Below are 21,482 nucleotides of genomic sequence, written 5' to 3'. Positions count from 1 at the left end.
AACAGATACTCAGATGGTTCTATAGGGAAGGTTTGCTCCAGGACTACCATAGTGTAATTTAGACAAGTCCCTAACCCAATTTTTTTTTTTCTGGATATGAATCTGATGGGTAGTTTAATGAATTAACCTCTTTCAAATAACTCTGGTGAAACTGACAGGTCTCTCAGAACTGAAAACAACAGGTCAGCCTCTTGTTAATGAGTAGTTGTCATGGAAACCTTTTGCTCACTGCATCTCCAAGGTGAGAAAACTGTTCAGGGTTACTCCATCATCACGCTAGCAAAGTCTTAAAATAAAAACTATACTATCCCCAGAAAAGCAAAGAAGGATGTCTGCGTTCCACACCAAGAAAACTAAGATCTCAGAAGGAAGAATGCAAAAATGTCTGTACCTTTATTATCTTCAATTAAGTCTTCTGAAGTACTGAAATAATCAAGATTCTTAATCAATTTATTAATGTTTCCTATTCAAGCTACATGTCTAGCCACAGAACCTATTTTCTGCTTTTCACTGATACGCTGGCATGAAGCTTGAGGGAGGGTGGGTTCCATAGCTCATGAATTCTACCGGTTCCACCTCGTGTACAACCTCCAAACTTCTTTTTCCTGTCTATACTCTGCTTCAGATCCAGAAAAATCCATGCCTCTACACACAGAACAATAATTTTTCACTGCCTGAGAAACTGTCTCTACACACTAATGGGTATTAGCAGGTATGGAAAAGTGGTAAAAATCATACATTATTTTGTGTTTATACTCCCGAATCTAAAGAAAGCCCATGGATCACTGTTTAGAATCTGTACAGCAGCTATTCATTCTATGAACATGGAACTTAATTCAGCCCTGAACAAGACTACCATAAGCTCCCATGATCTGCTGTTAAAAATTACCTGTACATAGCACTTGCTGAATCATAGCTTTGACTGTTTTCAAAGACCATTGTTTTACAGACTGCTGTTTTTGCAAATAGAGGTTCAAATGCAGCTCAGGATTGTCTGGAAAGGATCTGAAGGAGTCTTCATTTAGAAACACAGAAGAGTGAGCTCTACTTAGAAGGTGTATTCAGAAGATGGGAAAAGAAGAGACTGCTCAAACATCAGAGGTAAGAGTTAGGTGAAAGTCACAAGGTCTTTTGTTTGACATTTCACTTACATTAGATTGTTTTGCACAGTTTAGTAATCATTGAATATCTGATTTTTTTGAAAAATGGCTATTTTATATATGAAATATTAAAATGTATATTTTTTAATGTTTTTGATTCAAAAAGCCATCTTTTTATTGAATACAAAAAAAAATCTCACACTTCCAAAAAATCCTTGTAGATCTTGGTTTTACTAAAACAGAGGATCTGGTTTTGCTTCCACAATCTGCACACTATAGCAAAAATTCCCCTTCCTAAATTTAAAAAACAAACATGAAAAGTTTAAAATGTAGAAATGTGTACATTTGTTATAAATATTTTACTTAGCTCTATATCACATCCTATTCCAAAACCCTTGTTCAATCCTTATTATTTAAGCAGATGCTGTTTAGCTTTTTCTTTGAATATTGTTTAAAGGAACAGTTTTTATTAGTTAAGAAGAGCTGCAACATATTCATAAGACTTTCATAGAATGCATCGCAGAAGAAGAATTAAAACAATTTGCCACAAAACGGGTTTCCTTTAAGTGGAATGGCAATTAGAGCTTCATGATACACAATTCATCATTAATTTTGCACAATCTCACAATTGCCTACATCTATCAGAATTCAATTTTAAATACTGAATTCCAATACTTTTCAAAAGGTCTTAGAGGACACATGTAAACATTGAGAATGCACAAATCCACAAGCTGTGCTCCTGCACAGTTTTCCAAATTACTTTATGGACCTACAATACATACTCCAGTGAATTAGTATGTATCAGTAGCAGCTGTGGTGCTCAAGAAATTGCTGAACACCTGATGGCTGCACACTGCCATCAGGTGGTAACTGTGAAAGAAAAATATATAGCTCTAAAACTTAAAAAGTAAAGTCTACAATAAATACTATTAACTGCCAGTTTTATCTTCTTATTGATGCATGAATGAATATTTAGATATCCATTATACATTTGGTTCACATCAACCATCTACAATGAACACTAGAGAACACAATTATGACATTTAATGAAATGAATTTTAAAATTATTTAGAAAATAGTGCCAAGTTTTATGTTTCTTGTCAAACAGCTAAGACTTTTACCTTATCAAAGACTTTAGAAACTGCATGCTTGTCCAGAGCTGGGATGTATTGGGAACCACGAGGGACAGCTGTAGGAGCTAAGGCATCCATGATGGTGAGTCGCCTAGCAACCAAGCCATGAGTCTTTAACCAAAGAGCTGAAGAAATATCTAGAGAACTAGAAAAAAGAGACTGTAAGATGTAGCACAAAGTAGAAATACATTTGAGAATTTTGAAATGACTGAAGAAAAATATAAACTGTAATTTTTATGATGTATCTATATATGCACACACATACCTTTTAGATGTCCTTTTCACAGCTTTCTGCATTTTCAGATCTAAGATAAAATATTTACATTTCATTAACTCACAGCTTTTGTGCACACAAAAGTATACATAAATAAGATGACATATAATAGCATCATTCTTTTATTTTAACCTACTAGCAGTGTCACAAAGACCATACAATAATGTCTATTTCAGTTGCTAAATTAATCAATGAGAATTATGTTTCCTGTGTTTCTTGGTGCTTGATCAATAGTAACAGTGTTACTGTATGCCTCATGAGCCCTAATTAATCAATGAGGAAATCTATAAAACAGATGGGGAATAGTTTAATTAAAAAAAAAGAACTTTGTATATATTTATTTCTTATAACCCAAAAAGAAAGATTCAACAGTTTATCCCCCAATTCAAGATGTGACACCAAGTACTAGCACTAATAAAATGGCCAGGAGTGGTTAATTTAAGGTATACCACTATGAAAATCTGTATAAAAGGTATATAAAGAACTAAAAATAAGTCACCGAAATGTAAAAAAGTCAAACATCTTTAACTATCATAGTTGAGGCTTTAGAACAACTTAGAGGACCTATCATAAAGTTCGGAGTTGCATAAATTACTGAGAGAAATTAAAACTATCTGGATGTATATCCAAGCCCCATTGGAAATACTTTTGTCTCTACACATGCGTCTGTCCCAGAGAGCGTATTTTTTGCAAGTCTAAGCAAAAGTGCAACCTCCTTTAACATTTGTATCACAGAATTAGGACCGCCAGTCTCAGCTTCAACCTCAACACTGAGCATAACTACAAATTACTGTATTACAACAACAGTCTATTCCTGTACTCTAACAAGATTCTCAAGATCTATTCATTCTGTTGATAAGAAGCTACTGTGATCCTTTCGGCAGTCTGAGGCGTAGCTCTGCCACAGCTGCCGCATCCTGTGGACATAACTAAGCTGTTGTAAACGGAATAGTTTGGGCACTGGCAGGAGTCTGGCCGCAGCTCTAAGGACCTTGTTACAATACCCTCCTGTACATCCAGCTCTCTGCATCTCTGCTGCGTTCCAGTCCTTTGTACTGTACGCCTGCACAGTTTTGCTTCAAATGAGGCTCTACTAGTTACAAAAAGGAGCAAGAGAAATGTTATCAGCTGTCCCACCCAGTTTCCTTTTCTGTCAACTTGCCTTTGGAAATGGTTGTACATTTCATGCTATTTTTGACATTAAAACTTTTTTTTCCAGGAGATATTACTTCCTCTGGGCTTTCTTCCCTAGATTTCACACTGTGGCTCAGGATTCGCAGCAGACTCGTCTTTGTTTGCCCTGTAGGTGTTGAAAGGGAAAGAAAGGAAGAGTTAACTTACTGCTCAAATACAAATGGGATTTTTTAGTTCCTCTTTGGTATCCAGTCCCAGCTATTAAGAGACTGACTATGCAAGATCTCAAACACAAAAATACTTCAGCACTAATTTGTACTTTTTACTTTCCCAAGGATGAAAACTTCTTTCACGTCAGGCAGGTGAACTTGGTTTCATACTTCAAAGAGAAACGTAGTGTTACAGGTATAGTAAGGAGAAATATTAGAGTAAGTCATGCCGTAACTAGGGAAACATAGATCAGCTTTTAATTCTTCTAAATTATGTACTTATTTAGAATAAAAAGAAATAAGGGTTTAATATCTACTATTTAAAAACTGCTTGCAGAGCTTTTAAAATAATCTGTCAAAATGGTTAATCTTTCATCACAGGGCATATGATGAAGCATAAATGAGCAGACATTTGTCTGTTTGGGTCAAATTAGTAAGATGGCTGAAAAGTAAAAATGAAGAAAAGTTACTTAGGATTTCAGAAAGATGGTTATTTAAATTGTCAAAGGCTTAATTTGATCCTACAACGAGGCATGCTTTTTGCTATTTTTAACACAACCTTTTAAAGTTAGTGAATAAATTCTGCAAACAACTACAGTTCATTTTAGTCTTACCTGCATATAATGCTTTCTTCCTTTGGGCTGGACTGTCAGCAGTGGTTTGCCAGGTTTGCTGATGTGGTGTTGGCTCTTCCCAAGCACAGCGCAGCCTACTGCTAAGAGTGGTACTCAGCTCTTCAACATGTTTGGGTACAGAAGACACAGTATGGGTGTGCTTGTGATTACTGCTTGTACATGACAAAAAGAAGAAAAAAGCAAAAAATTATTTCAAACATACATCACTGGTTTAAAAAAGGCTAAGCTGAAGTCTTCTGGTAATTTAAATACTCATTTCAAATGCTTCCAACTGTGCAAAATATTTTCTCTTTTATCCTAGTCTGCATTTCAAAAGGGAGTTCAAAGGAGGTTAAATATTCTCAGTTTTTTTAAATATTTGAAAGTTGTTTCTTATTCTGTTTAAAAGATCTTCATTACTTCTAAGGCAACACCCTCATATAGTTTTAATAAGATCAGAATGTTCTCTAATAGTTACGTTGCATCCTTTTTTTTTTGAGTAAACCTACCATCAGCAATGAAAATAACTGACACACACACACACACGCCCACATATATATATATATATATATCCACACACATATGTATACACCTATGTCCAAGCATTAATAAAAAATAAAATATGCAAATTCTGAAATAAGTACTTATGTACACTTTTATACTGGACTTCCTACCTGCCCTTCCACACTTTGAAATCATTCCACAGGACTCTTCACTTTTCATTTATTTTACTTTATTTTTAATACATTTATTTTAATTTACTGGTTTTTAATTGCTTTCCATCTTAAAAAATCTGATTTTTTTAAAATGCACTTTTTTACTTTTGTACTATTAATGCACAGATAAATAAGGCACCAGGCAAGCTAATTTTTTAAGGCTGTGCTCCTGTAGAGATTACAAGTAATTTAATGTTTGAAGCTGGGTCTGTGTTTCTTCCTCAAATAGAAACTCAGTGTAATGAGACATGCAGAAAACCTTTCCACAGTGGCTCAGGAGCCTGCCTTCAGTATGCTGTGGAATGACTTATTTTTGAACAGTCATTCTGGGCACTGTGAGATTTTCAACAAGATTTTCGATTGATGCTGAACATGAAATTATTTTTAATCATGAGATTATTTCTCTTTTGATAAAAAGCAAGGATAAATATGGCATGAACGTATAGACACACACTGTAAAATCAAAAATGTGAAAAGAAGGAAGCTGAATTTCATTCATAGTGTTTGCCATCTTTTAGACAAATACATTTGTATATAATCTATGTTTCAATCGGCACATCTCAATGACTGGCATTTTAGTCATGAAGTACCAAGCCAGCTCTACCAATAGGACAATAATTTTTTGTGAATTCTCTAGGTAGCAACTTTACTGTGTGCTGGAGACAGAAAAATATTTTCACCTCTTTGCTTTAATTATTCCTAAAGATTTAAGACTATTGAGATATTTGAGATCATTTTGTTTCAGGCATCACAGTATTGATGTGTTTTTCCAGATTTATCTTTTCCATTATGGTAACCGTTTAAAACAAACAAACAACAACCTTTCTTTTTAAAAGGGAGAAATGTCAGAAGTTAAAAATGAAACACAGTGAAAAAGAAGAAATGTAACAGCTCCTATCTCTTATTAACATAATAGCAGTATGAGGGCATACTTATTCTCTGGATCATTTTCTCCATTATAACAATCCATCATCACACATTCATCATGCAATATCTTCACTTTCTCTAGATCTCTTTCTCCTTGTTCAATCTCTCTTTTCAAAAGCTGTATGTCTTCACTCTAACAAAAAGAAAATAAAATGTTTTATTACATTTACTCCTAAACATGTTTCATTTCTGAACTGAAATTATGCAAGCTCTGATAATAATTTTGAATAATGACTCAGTTAGGATAGCTGCAGAATTTTGTATACTTTTTCAGGCAGTCTCTCTTTTTCCTAAATCAGAGTTTGTTTTATTAACTTTCTGTATGTATGAACAAGCTTATAGAAAACAAGATTAAAATGTGCTTGGCAATACAGCCTTTCGAATTATTCTTCCTTATTAGGAAAAGTACAAGCATTCCCTAACAAGGTAGTTACCCCTTGAGATACGAACAGCCATATTTCCGAATAATGTAACGAGGTCAGTAGCTCCCCTCATTCCAAGCAAGCAAGCAAATAAATAAGGAAATAAAGAAAATGCCCTACAATATATGTACATTACAATGGCTGTCCGGTCATTCTATAGATCACAGCTGTACCACATACTGTCCCTGAAAAATGAGAAGTAAAACCCATACTCTTCAAGTAAACATTGGAACTGACTGGGAATCATTTGGACTACAGGAGGACACAGGAAGGAAATTCCATCGATGATCCCTTTACAGCTCCCACAGGGCCAGAAGTCTGGAGATGGACAACACAGACTCTGGCCCTCATCTTTCCAACAGGCCCAGTGCCACACAGTCCACATCAGCAGAATCATTTAAACTGCCCAGTATACTCTCTGGTGTCTTTCAAGAGCTGCAGCATTTTCACATCTTCCTTCTAATTCTAGTCTGCAAAGTTGTAAATTTCCTGCTACTGTCTTGTTCCTGCTTGTCCTCATTGTTCCACTACGACCATTTCTAAAATTTGTGGAACTAATTAACTGCATGTTAACTTTAATTAAAAAAAAGAATATGCTTTAAATGGGTGTTTCTATTAGTCTATTCATAAATTTCCTATTGAGGGTAGTTAGATTGAGCTGCTTAGTCACACTTGATAGGTCATTGTTATTCTAGTCATTTTACTCATTATAGATCTCTCCCCAGTGGCTATTGTAGAGCAAACTTTTAGCAAAATTCATAGATTCATTCATTCATCACCATTCAGATTCAGCTCTGCATTGTCTCATTTATTAACAGGATACAAACCATAATTTCATTTTAAATAGTAATTTATTTCTGGGACAGTAGAGATCACATCTGTTTCTTCCAGAGCTGAATTTGGTCTATATGTTTTTTGGGTTTTGGATTTCAGGGTCTTGTTTTGCAACAGTAGCACTACAAATGTACTTTGCATATTTGGACTTTTTGTTGTGATCTAATAAAATTTCATAAGCAAAAAAAGGTCACACTCATTGCTTTCACATCACTTCAAATCTGGCTAGGATTAACCCTCTTTTTTAATGATATATTGTAATATGAAATCACAATGATGCAAGTCCTGTGTTTCCTTCAATAGCATGAAGAAATAAACATAGTTATTTTCAGATACTCACAACAATAAACTCTGCAGGATCAGGATCAGTCAAATAAATGTTGTAATAATGAAACCGTCCCTCTGTTTCAGTAGATAGTTCATACAAAAATTTATTAGCTTCTGTATCATCACAGTTGAAGGATACAGTATGAATGGGAATTTTACAGTGAAGCTGGACTTGAGCCAAAATTATCTGAGGGGGCTGCAAATTGAAAAAATATATATTAAACTTGTTGAAATTTATTTATCAAAATATGGAGAATTTGTAAGAATTTAATTGGTCATATTGTTGCTTAGAGAGAGATATAGATCAGTTAAAAGCATACATTTCATCTTTAAATGAAAACAATGTAAACTAATATTTAGGTCCTTACTCCTCAGACATGACATAGCCTCTGTGTAAATTCTGCAACAGAATGTAAGAAGTTACCCGCTTACGTATTTGATGTGTTCTTTGGGGAAAAACGTTGAACACAAACTTTTTTTTTTTAAATTTTGCTATCATTCATTTTCTTTCTAGGTTTTGAAGCCATCACACAAGATTGCAGGGCTTTTAAAATTTAAATCCAACCATATCATGGGACTATATAATTATTTTTTAATATTTAATTAGTGACATATTTGTACTAAGTTAGGGAGACATTTTATTTAACACAAATCCTAACCTGGATACCAACATAAAGCTTTACTGTTTAATCCATTGAATATGAGCCAGCAGTGTGCCCAGGTGGCCAAGAAGGCCTTCAGCATCCTGATTTGTATCAGAAACAGTGTGGTCAGCAGGACTAGGGGAAGTCATCCTTCCCCTGTACTCAGCACTGGTGAGGCCGCACCTTGAATACTGTGTCCAGTTTTGGGTCTCTCACGACAAGAAGGACATGGAGGTGCTGGAGCGTGTACAAAGAATGGCAATGAAGCTGGGGAAGGGTCTGGAGAACAAGTCTTATGAAGAGTTGCACCAGGGGAGGTTCAGATTGGATATTAGGAAAAATCTATTCACTGAAAGGGTTATCAGGCAATGGAACAGGCTACCTAGGGAAGTGGTTGAGTCACCATCCCTGGAGGTATTTAAAAGTCAGATAGACAAGGCACTCAGAGATATGGTTTAGTAGTGCACAGGTATGGTTGGACTTGATGATCTCAAAGGTCTTTTCCAACCAAACAATTCTATGATTCTATGATTACCAAATCCTTAAAGCAACTCACTAGAAATGCCATGAACTATCATGCACCAAAGATTCGACTGTGGGTGGGGAATTCTAATCTTTTGATCTGTCACAGGCTGAGAGAGTCGGGGCTGTTCAGCCTGGAAAAGAGAAGGTTCTGGGGAGATCTTATAGTCGCCTTCCAATACCTGAAGGGGCCTACAAGAAAGCTGGGGAAGGACTTTTCATAAGGGCAGTTAATGACAAAACAAGGGATAACGGGTTTAAGCTCAAAGAGGGCAGGTTTAGATTAGATATTAGGAAGAAATTCTTCACTGTGAGGGTGGTGAGACACTGGCACAGGTTGCCCAGGAAAGCTGTGGATGCCCCATCCCTGGAAGTTTTCAAAGCCAGGCTGGATGAGGCTTTGAGTAACCTGGTCTAGTGGAAGGTGTCCCTGCTGATGGCAGGGGGGGTGGAACTAGATGATCTTTAAGGTCCCTTCCAACCCAAACCATTCTATGATTCTATGAAAACCCTTCACAAACAGCACATTTCTGAGATAAATTTTTTAATTACGACAATCTCCAAGAGACTCAGCTCTGCAGGTATAATATTTATCTCATACATTTGCTTCAGCCTTCTGACAGCATCACTGTAGCACCACACTACTGCATTTTCTGTTTTCTCATTTCGGAAATACCTGGTCAGGTCTCCCATCAGTCAAGAGGTAAATAGCCTTTGCATCAGTATCAGCAAAAGCAATCTGGAGAGCTCCGAGTGTATTTGTGGAACTTCCAACCTAAGAAACCAAAAAGAAAAGGACAAAGAAGCAGCAATAAATACTATCAGTTCTTTGCCTCTGTTCTTAAATTAGTAATGACAGTGTACTGATTCAAGGGATATTACAGAACTGAAATGAGTAATAAAATGGTGAAGATATTTATGTCAAATAGCTAGAAAAATCAAAGCAAGTGTAAAAGTAGCATGAATTGCTACAAAATTGGTATTCAGTGCTTATGCACACACACATAAGCAAAATTCTGGCAACAGAAATATGAATTGTAGAAGCAAAAGCAATCACTAAAAGACTATAAACAGATAGGAAGATGCAAGATAAAAGATATACACATATTTTCCCACTGCTGCTCCTGATTGCAAATTCATCACACTCCCTTGAAATATATATTTTGCTTAATCAAATAATTAAAAATAGTCCACAAAAGAGTTGCACAAATTTATTCTCAAAAATAGGTAAAGAACTTCCTGATTTTCTGAACACTTTTTTTTCCAAACTTTCTCACATCTACACCCTCAGAACATCAATGTAAATATCATTTTTTACATGTAAATATAAACATTTTTTTTTTAGTACAATAGTTAGCTATAACGAAAAAAAATACACATTAAAGTAATGCTGTGCCCCCCAAAATTCATGTTCGAGTAATAGTAACACTTTTCCTGTGTCATCCACATACTTAGTTATCATAACCTGTCTTTTTTCTTTTTAGATTAAATGCAACTCTAAACTCACCAAAAAGCATTTCATAGCTTTTAGGAACCTAAAAACTACAGTTTATGTCTTCAGATTTCTACCTTTCAAATATTCAGTGTACAAAGCTTTCCAAATTTAAGGGAAAAGTAAGGTTTTACCAGAATGGAAAAGTGTTAATCTTAGTCTTTTAATGGGGCCAAAGCAAAATCCCTGAAAAGATATGAGTCTGGTTTATGCTACTATAACACCTGAGTACCGCTCTGGAGGGCAGTGAGTAGTGGTGTAAGTGACAAGAGACTCAGTATCAATGCATATAACATATAATGCATTACAGAAGATAAATATAAGCCACTAACATTGACCTATATAAGCAAAAATATGTTAAAATATAGCATTATTCCTTCAGACCTATTAATTGTGTTAAAACTTCTTCCAGTCCACCCCTCCAGCAAACAGTTCTATTAGAAAGGGCAAAGTAAGTAAATGACGTGGAATGGAACAGGAGGTACAACTCTGAGAGTGACTCTATGGCTGAGTAAGAATGTACGAGCCAGGCAACAAGATAGCTCAGGTGATACTTTATAATTGTCTCTTCTAATTCACAAAAACTCCTTACCCATGCCCACTCATAAGAAATAACCAGCCTAGGCCATTTTCTTTGTGTTAAATATATCTAATATTCCTAATGTTCTAGTAAGAATTATAAAGTTTTAGGCACATGCCACTCACTATTATGTGTAAATTTGCCATCTTGGCTCTCTTCAGTAATGGTACATGGCTTTCATCTAATTTGAAACAAAACAAGTCCTTCCACTGTATCACAGGAAAATGCTGTAGATGCTGACGATGTGAGGGAAATAACTATGTACCTTATGGTAAAAGCTGTTAATTTTAGATTTCTCAGTTGCTAATGTTACAAATGAACACTGGTTTTATCAGTGTTTACACAAAGCTGACATGCTTCAACTATGTGACATAATCACCACCAAAATCTTAAACATTATCACCTCTAAAGGATTTTTAAGGAACCATTAGATACTGTTTATAGCTCAGCTTCCTTATTCAACATCCGGAGACCAAAGTATGTAAAATAAGATCAAAGTATCTACTCTGATTAATATTCCAGAGCAATCTTCTGTTCATTTCAGCTACACTGTAAAGCCAGCTTTCTGATCTCAGACTTATGCCTGCACTGCTTTAAACAGTCTAAAAGGTCAGCAGATGTCATCCCTGAAAAAACAGTAGACTGTCCTTGCACCATTCCCTGTACCATTTCAAGATCTAAACTTAGAAGAGAATTTATAATCAACAATTCACAACTTCATCTATAATGATGAAAAGGGTAATTCCCAAATGCATTACAAGATGGTATCGAGTTATAGTAGTTCAAAGTATTATTGAACTTCGTACATGATGCTGCTGTACCATGTATATGCTTAAACAGAACCAACTTTTCAAGTCTCAAGGAAGGCAATAAAATTAAGTTTACTAACCTCAATGGTAAGTATTCACTAACTACTCAGTGAGGCTACACTAATACTTTCTTTTTGCCATGTGTTTTTCTATTAGGATTTTCTGAGAATACAGAGTTATTTATCTTGCATCGGAGTCTCAGGGATTATGTAGCTTCCCCAATTCCCTCATCCTCAGGAATTTCATTATTAAGTCTGAGGAATAGCTGTCATAATGCTGAGGAGTTTTATTATATAATCACGTAGTTTGTGTTAGAAAATTTAACATAGGATATATGTGTACTGTTGTATAACTGATTTTCAGTCCTGTACTCATAACATTGCTGTTCACATTTGACATATGAACTGGTCCTAAAGTTGCTGACAGTTACAATCTGACTGTGGCTGACTACAAGCATTTCCACTCTGTTTCAGGCAAAAATCCCCAGCTTTTTCCCACTGTCAGAGAAAGAATACCGGGTAGATAGACAGATGTTTGGTCTGAGTATGGTTGCTCTTATTTTCCTATAAAGGCTAAAGTCAGATGTCTATCTATGCACCAAAAGGGATTAGAAATCCTCCTGCAGTTCACTGGCACCAGTTCCCTGTATCATCTCTGAGCTGTAAGTCTCCCAGCATCGGCCCTCATCCATGCAGCATCCCTGCAGCAGGAGTGACTCATTTAGACACAGGGTCTGAGTGTTGTCATGGTTCCCATAGAAATCAAATTGGCCAATGTTTGCATTGTGGGTACTAAACACAGCAGGCCAAGAGTTGAATGAATATGGCCTTATAAACAGGTCCACTGTTAAAATATTATTATGCCTGACACAGAGCATATGTTTTACTCAGGTCTACTAAAGTCTCTACATCATCTATATTTTCAGCTTACTCAAGTCAAATACTTAGTCCATCCAAAAATACCCCAGCCATACAGAAACAGAAGATACAAATATAACTGTACAAACACATTTTGTGATAATTGGTTTCCATGTTACCTCAAGCCCTTTTATCCAAAGCCAAGCATCTTGCAAATTTTCCTCATTAACTTCAGCAAGTTTCTCCTGCCATGTCACTGCTTGGGCACTAAATTTCACAAAGTTAAATCTCTTCTTGTGTCTCAGTTGTTCCTGCAAGAGACATCATCTGAATTTTACTCAGTGTTAAAAGAAATAATACTTGTATCCTGAAATACTGAGTAATAGGAGTTGTTTTAATTAATGTATAGTTGATTACATGGTTACAATAAACTATGATAATATTCAGACATACAGAGACAGAGAAAATTATTGCCTGCAATTATTAAGATTACTTGAAAGTCCCAATGTAAGTCTGCATTTATACATATTTCTCAAACTACGTGAACAGCAAATGTCTAGGAGGGCAAGAAAGAGAGAGATGAAAATGGGTACAAACAGTGGTACAAGGAAGAGATTATGACTGTTTACGAAAGGAAATTGAAACCGGAATCAAAGTAAGACATCATTTAGAGGAGGAGAATAAGAAGCAAATGTAGAGCACTGGCAAGGGGAAAGGACAACAAGAGAGAATTAAGTTAAGAATTTGCTGAAGTTACTTCCAGACAGAAGTTATAAGGAGTGAAAGATTTGTGCAAGCGAGTACAAGCTTTCAGAGCCTGGAATCTTTGCCTCCCTTTCATCACCATTTCTGTGCAGCTGCCTGTGAAACCTTCTGGCACAGTATCTAATAATTTCCTACTTCTGATCTGTCTGGAGTACTACATCATACTACATCCTATTGCTTATGCACTTAGTTCAAAAACCTTTCTGTTGTAGTTTTAAATTTTCTAGCCATACTGATGCTTGCTGTCCATGCCAGACTGATGGAATTTTTTATTTGTCGGTTACTCCTCTCGGGTCTAAAAAAGCTAAGATGAATCACGTTTTAACAGTGCCTGTTTCTCTCAAATATTAGTGTAACCTTAGGTGACATCATTGCAGATTTCTAAAACTAGGTGAGGGAAATCCCACTTTAGGTGTGTCTCTCAGTAATCACTGCTTTTTAGGTACTTCTGTACTTTGCAAGTTTCTCAGTCACCATAAGATGCAAGTAAGTTCAAAACATTCTACACCCTCTGTTGTAAAAGTATGAAAGTGACTCTAGAACACACCTTACAAATAACAACAAGTGAGTGGAATTGCATGACACTGCTTAAAAATAAAAATGAAAATGCCAAGAAGTGTTTCATTGTATAGTTTTTTGGTGGTTTGGGGTTTGAGGTTTTTTGGGTTTTTGTTTTCTTTTTTAGGAGGGAGGTAGCTTGAGGGAAAGAACTATTTAAGCTTTTTTATTTTTTAATATTTTAACCAGATTTTTTCCAAATATTTGTACAAATGAGCAAAAACTATAATTTCTAACTGAAAAATGAGCACACAAAAATATATAAAATTGCTATTTTTTAAAAGCATAAAAAAAAAAAATTAGAGTAACAACCATCCAGAAAAGATCAGCCTACTCTAAAATGTTCCTCAGTCTTCAGAATCATCACTTTATCATACACTTTACCATACCTGTATAAGCTGAAATATTTTCTCCTTCACCAGGGGCAGCTTGTCCTTCATAGACAGGGATGTATCAATAAGAATATAGACATCATCTTCAAACACATTCCCAAAGAGTGCTCTGCTTCCTTGTTGAAGCCACTTAATCCTGGAGGGTGGGGGGGGCAGGGAAGAAATCAAAACCTGGTCTGTAAGATCTTTGTAGCTTTGTGTATCAGAATCTAATAGAAAGGACCTTTTTATCACTGCTGTACATCTTATTTTCTTTTCCTAAGCACTTGTTACCAGTCACTGTCAGAAGTGGTATATTGGCCTTGATGAACCAATCCTCTGTCACTATATAAAAACACAAGGTATTTTTATTTCCTAATTTCAGTCAGAGACAGACAAAACAAAGCAATACAGCACCTTCATAAAGTCAATTATCAGATAGTTTGAGCTGAGAAATCCCCTGTGGAAGTAACTATAACTATTGCCCTGTATAACTGTTCTCCTGCCTGAACTCCGGAATCATTTAAGCTTATACCAATATGCCTCCCTTTTCAGGAAACCACCTGGGAACCTGTTCTGTAAGCAACTTGACCAGTTTGAAGAGTCTTAATATAACACAGATCCTTCAATGCTTTGCTGACCTTGAGCCTTAAATACAGACTTCATTTTACATTTTAAACAGAATTTAAGTATGCTTGCCAGTTAAATACGTGCATACTGCTGTGTACAAGAACATTTCCTCAGTAATGGCTGCAGCAGGTCCAAATTTTATTTCCCTTGAGAATCATAAACTACTTGTCTACTCTGCAACACAGACATTTAAGTGACAGAATATAATGGCCCTGGGAAAAATATTACTCATCTCCACAGAGGTTTAAAAAAATGGTATCATGGAAACTTAAAGGATCCTATTAAATTTGCTACTGATAGCTATTTTGCCATTCGTTATTTCCCCCAAAGTGTTTGATGAGGTCTGCCAAGCATTTTTAGCAATGAGATGAACCATTCAAAACAGCAAACCCATAATCTTGGCTTGGATTTCAAAAATATATACTCACCAAAATCCTTCACCTCAGATTTTCCTTTCACAGTATGTTAATGTTCTCCTAAATACAGCAAGATGAAGATAAACTCAAAGAAATAACAAAATTCTGTTTGACCTTGCTAAAAGTAATCAGGCTGTTACACTTTTGGTAGAGAAGCAGCAATAAAGAGAAATTTCACATCCTGCTTTTCTCAGTGAGACATCTCATTGTCCTCATTGTGTAATGCACAAAACAGGGTAACATGTATTCTTTCTCTTGGTTCTACAATATCAATTTTGAAAGTTTCCTTCTTCTCCTAATGTAGATATAAAAGCCAATTTACTTCAGGGCATCTTTAGGACAGATGAATCAGACCCAAGTAAACTAGGGAGTGAGCCTGAGCGTTGAACTTCTAATCATATGCATCACTTAATAGCTCATGCCCTGACTCTGATCTAGGCTGTTCAAAGTTGTCTTCAACACAAAATTGCAAAAAGGCCAGATAACAATTATCAGTATGGGCACAAGCCAAGCTGTGCTACTCAGTGTCAGAGGTATCACAAGGGATCCTAGGTACACAGGATGAATGTTTACCAAGTTTTATGGATGAATAAAGTTCTCTGCCACCTTATGTCCCAATGCTTTTTGGCAGTTTCAGCAACATTTCAATAATGTGCAGACTGACTTTTCATATTTGTCTTCCAGAGGAGAACAAAAGATAAAACTACTCATCGGTTTTCTTATATGGGTACTAAGAAATCCTACACACAAGATTTGATCTAAAATGGATTTCTGGCTTAGTACTGCTACTAGCAGTTTACCAACCACTTCAGCTTATTATGACAGCAAATGTCAAACATTTCAACACCAATGTAAAATAATACAAACTGATTTTATGTGACAGAACACTAACCTTCCTTCCACTTGTCTGAGAGCCGTCCTCATTTTCTCTTCATACTGCTTATACTTTTCTGTACTAACATATACATGAACTACAGATCCATCTTTCCAGACGGTATGTACAAACTTGTCACAGTATTTTGCATTAATTATCTTCCTCTTTGTCTCCTACAGCCAAGAAAAACATGTTTCATGTTCCAAAACATACTATTTTGCAGTGCCTTTAATACTTGTCAAACAAACTTCAAAGGTACATGCTTGTTACACATGAACAGGTACAGCAGGAGACATGAGATAGGGTGGAATTGCTCCAAGCAAAAGTCAATAGAAACTGGTTTTATTCTTATATATAGCAAGAACAGAAGCTTACCAAACAGTGTAATGGTAGAGCTTGAGAAAAACAAATAGAAGACAAATATATCCAAATTTGTTTAAGGACCTGCAAACACTGGGGAAGCTGAGACTAACACTTCTTCTAAGGGAAAACAAAGATGACAAGCAATCTTTGCCCTATCCCATATAAATACATAGAAAACCAAGGCATTGCTTAAGCCAGCCCTGATTCTCCCTTGCAGAAGGAGGAGTCCTTGAAACAGTCATTTTCAAATAACCCTTTAAAAAAATCTTATATCTTTTTCCCATTCCAATAATAAGCTGGTTTAAACAAAAACTAAATAACAATGGACCATACACTTTATTCTAAATTCAGCTATCAGTCAAGTTTTCAAGTTTTAAAAGAAAAATCAGTCAACTCACAGGACATGAGGGGAAATTACCAATACTCACAGCATCAGTTTGTGAAGATTCATCCTCTGGTTTAGTTTTTATGTCAACAATCCCATCCGCATGGCGAAAAGTACAATCAGCGAGTGCATCATACAGTGTGAGCTTCTGAGCTTTCAAGCCATACTTCTGCAACCACTTCTCAGAAGACAAATATTTGTCAGATGTTTGCTTCTGTAATGGATGATTAGCTTTGGTTGCTAATAAAGAAAATAAATCAAACAAAACCTTTTGTGTAACACGGTTCATTTTGGATAAGGTATTTTTCAAAAACAAGCTATGATGTTGCAGTCAAAATTTTCAAACATGTTCTGCTTCACTGACAGTTTTGGGATAAGAGGATATTTCTGACTGATTTTTAATATTCTTTACTTTGGTTGTGGGTGTTTTTCTTATCAGACATTTATTTGCAACAAATTCCTTTGTAAATGGAACAAACCCATCAGAAGACAGAAAGCAAAGAAGATCAATAGCTACAAGATCAACATATAAAAGGAATACTCTCAGTAGTATGAAGGTGAATTTAATCTTCACTCAAGGAGAATAATTTGAGGAAATGAAACAACAGAAGATACAATTGAAAATACAGTTAGGAACATGGGCTAACATTGCCATTGGTCTTTTTCAGAGAAGGCCATTTAAAGTAAAAGGCAAACTACAATGTCTTTGGAAAAGATTTTACTGTGTTTCTCTGCAATATTGCCTTTTTATAGGCTGAATATTGCACCAGGTATCCCAAGTCGCAAATCACTTGTGTACCATCTTGATATTTTCTCTAGTGCTACACCCTCCTTTTAGCAATTTTAATTGATACTGAAAGAAACAGGATTTTTTTGTCTGTTCTCCTATGACTGTTCTCATGTTTACCCTTTTATGTCTTATCATGTTAGAAATTTTCTAAGGACAATATTAGGGTTGAATGCTACACATCTCTGGATATTTGCAATAGGATACAGGGCTCTACACTCACTCATCACTAGCTCAATAAACCACACCTAAACTAAATGACCCAGCAGTGGGCCTCATAGCAGGGTGAACTCATTTTGTCACACTTTAGTTTTGGTGGACCTACGTGATACAAATGTCTGCTCTATTTAGATGCAGCCACAGTGACAACAGTATTGAGATCCTGAACCTATAAACAAACCTATGGAGACATCTACTTCCTTAACAAACACAGAGATCAGCCAGCATCAGGGCAGGTGCAGGGTCAGAGCCTGTTCATGAGCAAACATTTGCTTTCTGATTGCTTGTGGTCCTTGGAACAACCAGTGCTGCAAGTGTCACAAATGCACTAACTTCACTTTGAAAAGAAAACTGTCATTTTCTTTCTTCCACATGCTTTATGTAAAAAGTCACGTCTCAGTTCGGGTAACTAGTGCATTATCTGCAGAGTCAACAGAAAGCTTGTCTCTTTTTCTCTGTTTCTTCTCCTGAAGATTAAACTACACTTTGCAGCAGAATATTTTAAAGAGATCAGGAAAGCAAAACCAGGAAGAAATGCAGGCAAACAGAAAGACTGTAGTTACTTGGATCAGTAGGTAACAGTGAAATAATGCTGAAGAACTGACAAAATGAATCAAACTGTAGCTTAATTTCATTTAATTTATTTATGAATTGATTATGTATGAAGACAAACACTAAAGGACCATTAAAGCTGCATAGTCAGGAGCACATAAGTAAACATTGAAATTAGGGCTGCCCTTGCAGGTTCATTGTGGTCTTTTTGTTCATGTGCATTATGGTACAGCTGTTTAACTTCATATGGGAATTCCTATTAATTCAGAAGATACTATTATCAGTGTAAAAACTGTGTTCTGCCTTCACACAAGAATAAACTCAAGCTTAAGTCCTGTAGTGTTATGTTATTGACAGATATTCAAGCCCAGTGTAGGCAGAGAAAGTTCCCAGCTTCAAATCTTCACCATCACCACCCTACAACACACCGCCGAGGGTTCAGGTGACTGACCGATCGACTGTGCAAAGTGTTCCTCAGCAGATGATCCACAAAAGGGCATCTGGCCCCAGCCTCCATCTAGCCAAAGGAAAAGCAGTTGCACTGCAAAACCAGTACTAGAGCTACACAAATTCACTGGTAACTTGTGCTAACTCGAATCTTGTATTAACTTAGGCAAAAAATACCACCACATAAGTATTTTGAAACCAGGGACTAATGCAGAATATAGGCACTGACAATCACAGCTACGATCCTGAAAATCCACCCCCTCAGTTGCGTCCAACACTGAAGCGGCCTAGACTCTAAGTTTTCAATATTTAACTCTTGTCAGTGTGATCATTCTGCTCCAGAGTATGCTCAGAGCATCTCCACCTTAGCAGGGCTGAGTAGCTTCTCACCGTCCCCTGTTTAAGCCTTCCAAAGATTCAGAAACCAGCTATACTTCTGTCTTCAATCAGGCTCCATCCAATCAATGTGCACAGAACAACAAATGGATCATGTTCTAGGCCAAACATAACGATCAGAACCATAGTTTAATGAACAAATGTGGGTGTTCCTCCAGGTTTCTTAACACAAGACCTGTCAGAGCACTCATCCAGAACTGGTTTCAGTCCTCTGCCTTTGACTAAGAAAATTCAAACACACACTTCCCTTTTAGGGGAATTAACTAGCTACCAGGTTGGAGGCAATTATCCCAAGATGGCCGTGATGGGAGAGAGATGAGGCACTTCCCCACTACTGTGTAGAATAATGTTAAAGATTTACTGGACAAGACAGAGAGACCATAAAAATTATTTTCAATATCTTGAAATCTAGGCAATTTCTAAACCTGGTCACTGGTGACTTGAAATGGAGTGTTTCAGTCTGAGCTGTTAAAGTTCAGCAAGTTCAAGCAGTAGTAATCAGAGATTTGTAATGGAAAGTTTTAAGCAACCCTAAGTTTAGATGGCAAGTATAGGTGTCACCTGTATATAGGCATTTCTGAGAATTGGTATCTAACCAAAACTGTTCACAAATAAAATATTGAACATGAATATAATGGTAACTCTCTTGAAAGAAAGAAACATAAATGATACCATCTCGAGAAGCAGGCTGCTCAGATTCTGATAAAATTTTCTGAACTTGTCTCACTGTATTCCTGGCTTCCTCCAACTCCTTCCAGATCAAAAAGACATCTTCACAGACACCAGCTACTGCAAAAGAAATAATAAAAATAATTTTATATTATGAGACAATTTCTGCTTTTTGTAACTCCTTAATTACCACAAAGACATTTGGTACATCCAGGTGTTGCCACTTAACCTTGTTTTCTTGAGGTCCCATTGCAGTGACAAGTGCTGTTCTTTGATAGACTTTTCAAAAAAGGGCTCAAAGCTGGCACCAGGACATGACAGGTGCTTAGCCTGGTAGAAGGAACCTCCAGAGCTGGCCACAGACTGTTTCCACAATGGAAACAAATCCTTTTTAACACTCTCAGATAATAATGAGGGAACTCCACAAAAAAAATCATGTCTCCTGGACTTCATTGCAAAAGTTGGCTTCAAATATTAGACCAAACTTTGAAACTTTAAAGAGAAGATATTTTCAACTCTTTCAATTCCCTTGAAGTACATAAATACCTTTATTTAAAATTAAATCTTCTTTTTCTGAAGAGTATCTGATGAAATTTTGCTAAGATAAGTTTATTTTCATTCTAACAATTCTCAACAGTCATAAATGAATGCTAAAAAACCAAATGTTTTTACTACCAGGCTATATTCTCAAAAGACCAAAGTCAGAGTTGATACAAGGTTTTCTTAATCTCAGTAGACATGTTTGTCTTAATTAAAAAAAAAAAAAAAAAAGTATTTATTCAGTAGAATACAATTATTAAATTTGAGGCACCATGTATACCTAAGCAGTATGAACTACTAAAAAATGTGATAAATTAGGTTAGTCTCAGAGTTTAAATTGCAATATAGGACAATACAGGAAAACTGTATGTAGTGTTACAGTAAAAACACAAAAGAAACTGAATCATGAGTTATCCTAACCACAAATGCAGACTACAACCTATTGCAAATTACAACCTATTACTGAATTGCATATAAAGATGCTGAACAAGGCAAACTATATCTTATCATCTAGTGGTTTGGTTAATACACAGTGGTGGTTCACTGTATGAAAGATAAGGCATGGAAACTTCTCTACTAAAGTAGGCTATCAGTAAACAAACAAACCTGATCATTTTGTTCTTTGATAAACTTCCCTGAAATAATAATATGAACATTTTACAAAATAACAACTCAATTTTAATTGTGAAATGTTTTCGTTTCCAAGAAATATTTTGAAATGTGTTATTGTACACTGCCATCTCCTGGGACCTTCCTGCATTTCAAAAACATCTGTTTCAGCCATTAGGACAAAGATCAACATCTCTTAAATCACAAAAAGCTTTAGTAAAGCAGTTCATTCCACAACATAAAACACAGAAGGGAGAGAAAACCTCAGTCTGTTATCATTACCTTTTAAGTTTAAGAAAAGTATTCT

General features: G+C 35.9%; 1 protein-coding gene across 1 annotated transcript in view; it reads right to left on the bottom strand.

The window, feature by feature from the left end:
- VWA3B (von Willebrand factor A domain containing 3B) overlaps positions 1-21,482 on the bottom strand; it is a 68,660-nt gene that overhangs the window by 27,087 nt on the left and 20,091 nt on the right. Inside the window, 12 exon segments of the mRNA XM_029083768.1 lie at positions 2,222-2,378; positions 2,499-2,538; positions 3,670-3,807; positions 4,465-4,637; positions 6,113-6,240; positions 7,704-7,886; positions 9,533-9,631; positions 12,774-12,905; positions 14,307-14,445; positions 16,227-16,381; positions 17,000-17,187; positions 20,030-20,146. Of these exon segments, the coding sequence (XP_028939601.1) occupies positions 2,222-2,378; positions 2,499-2,538; positions 3,670-3,807; positions 4,465-4,637; positions 6,113-6,240; positions 7,704-7,886; positions 9,533-9,631; positions 12,774-12,905; positions 14,307-14,445; positions 16,227-16,381; positions 17,000-17,187; positions 20,030-20,146 (1,649 nt within the window).

Source organism: Antrostomus carolinensis, unplaced genomic scaffold (assembly GCF_000700745.2).
Source record: "Antrostomus carolinensis isolate BGI_N321 unplaced genomic scaffold, ASM70074v2 scaffold11972, whole genome shotgun sequence".
In the NCBI taxonomy this organism is placed as follows: domain Eukaryota; kingdom Metazoa; phylum Chordata; class Aves; order Caprimulgiformes; family Caprimulgidae; genus Antrostomus; species Antrostomus carolinensis.
The sequence above is the reverse complement of the archived record's forward strand: the minus strand, read 5'-3'. Positions and strand labels throughout refer to the sequence as shown.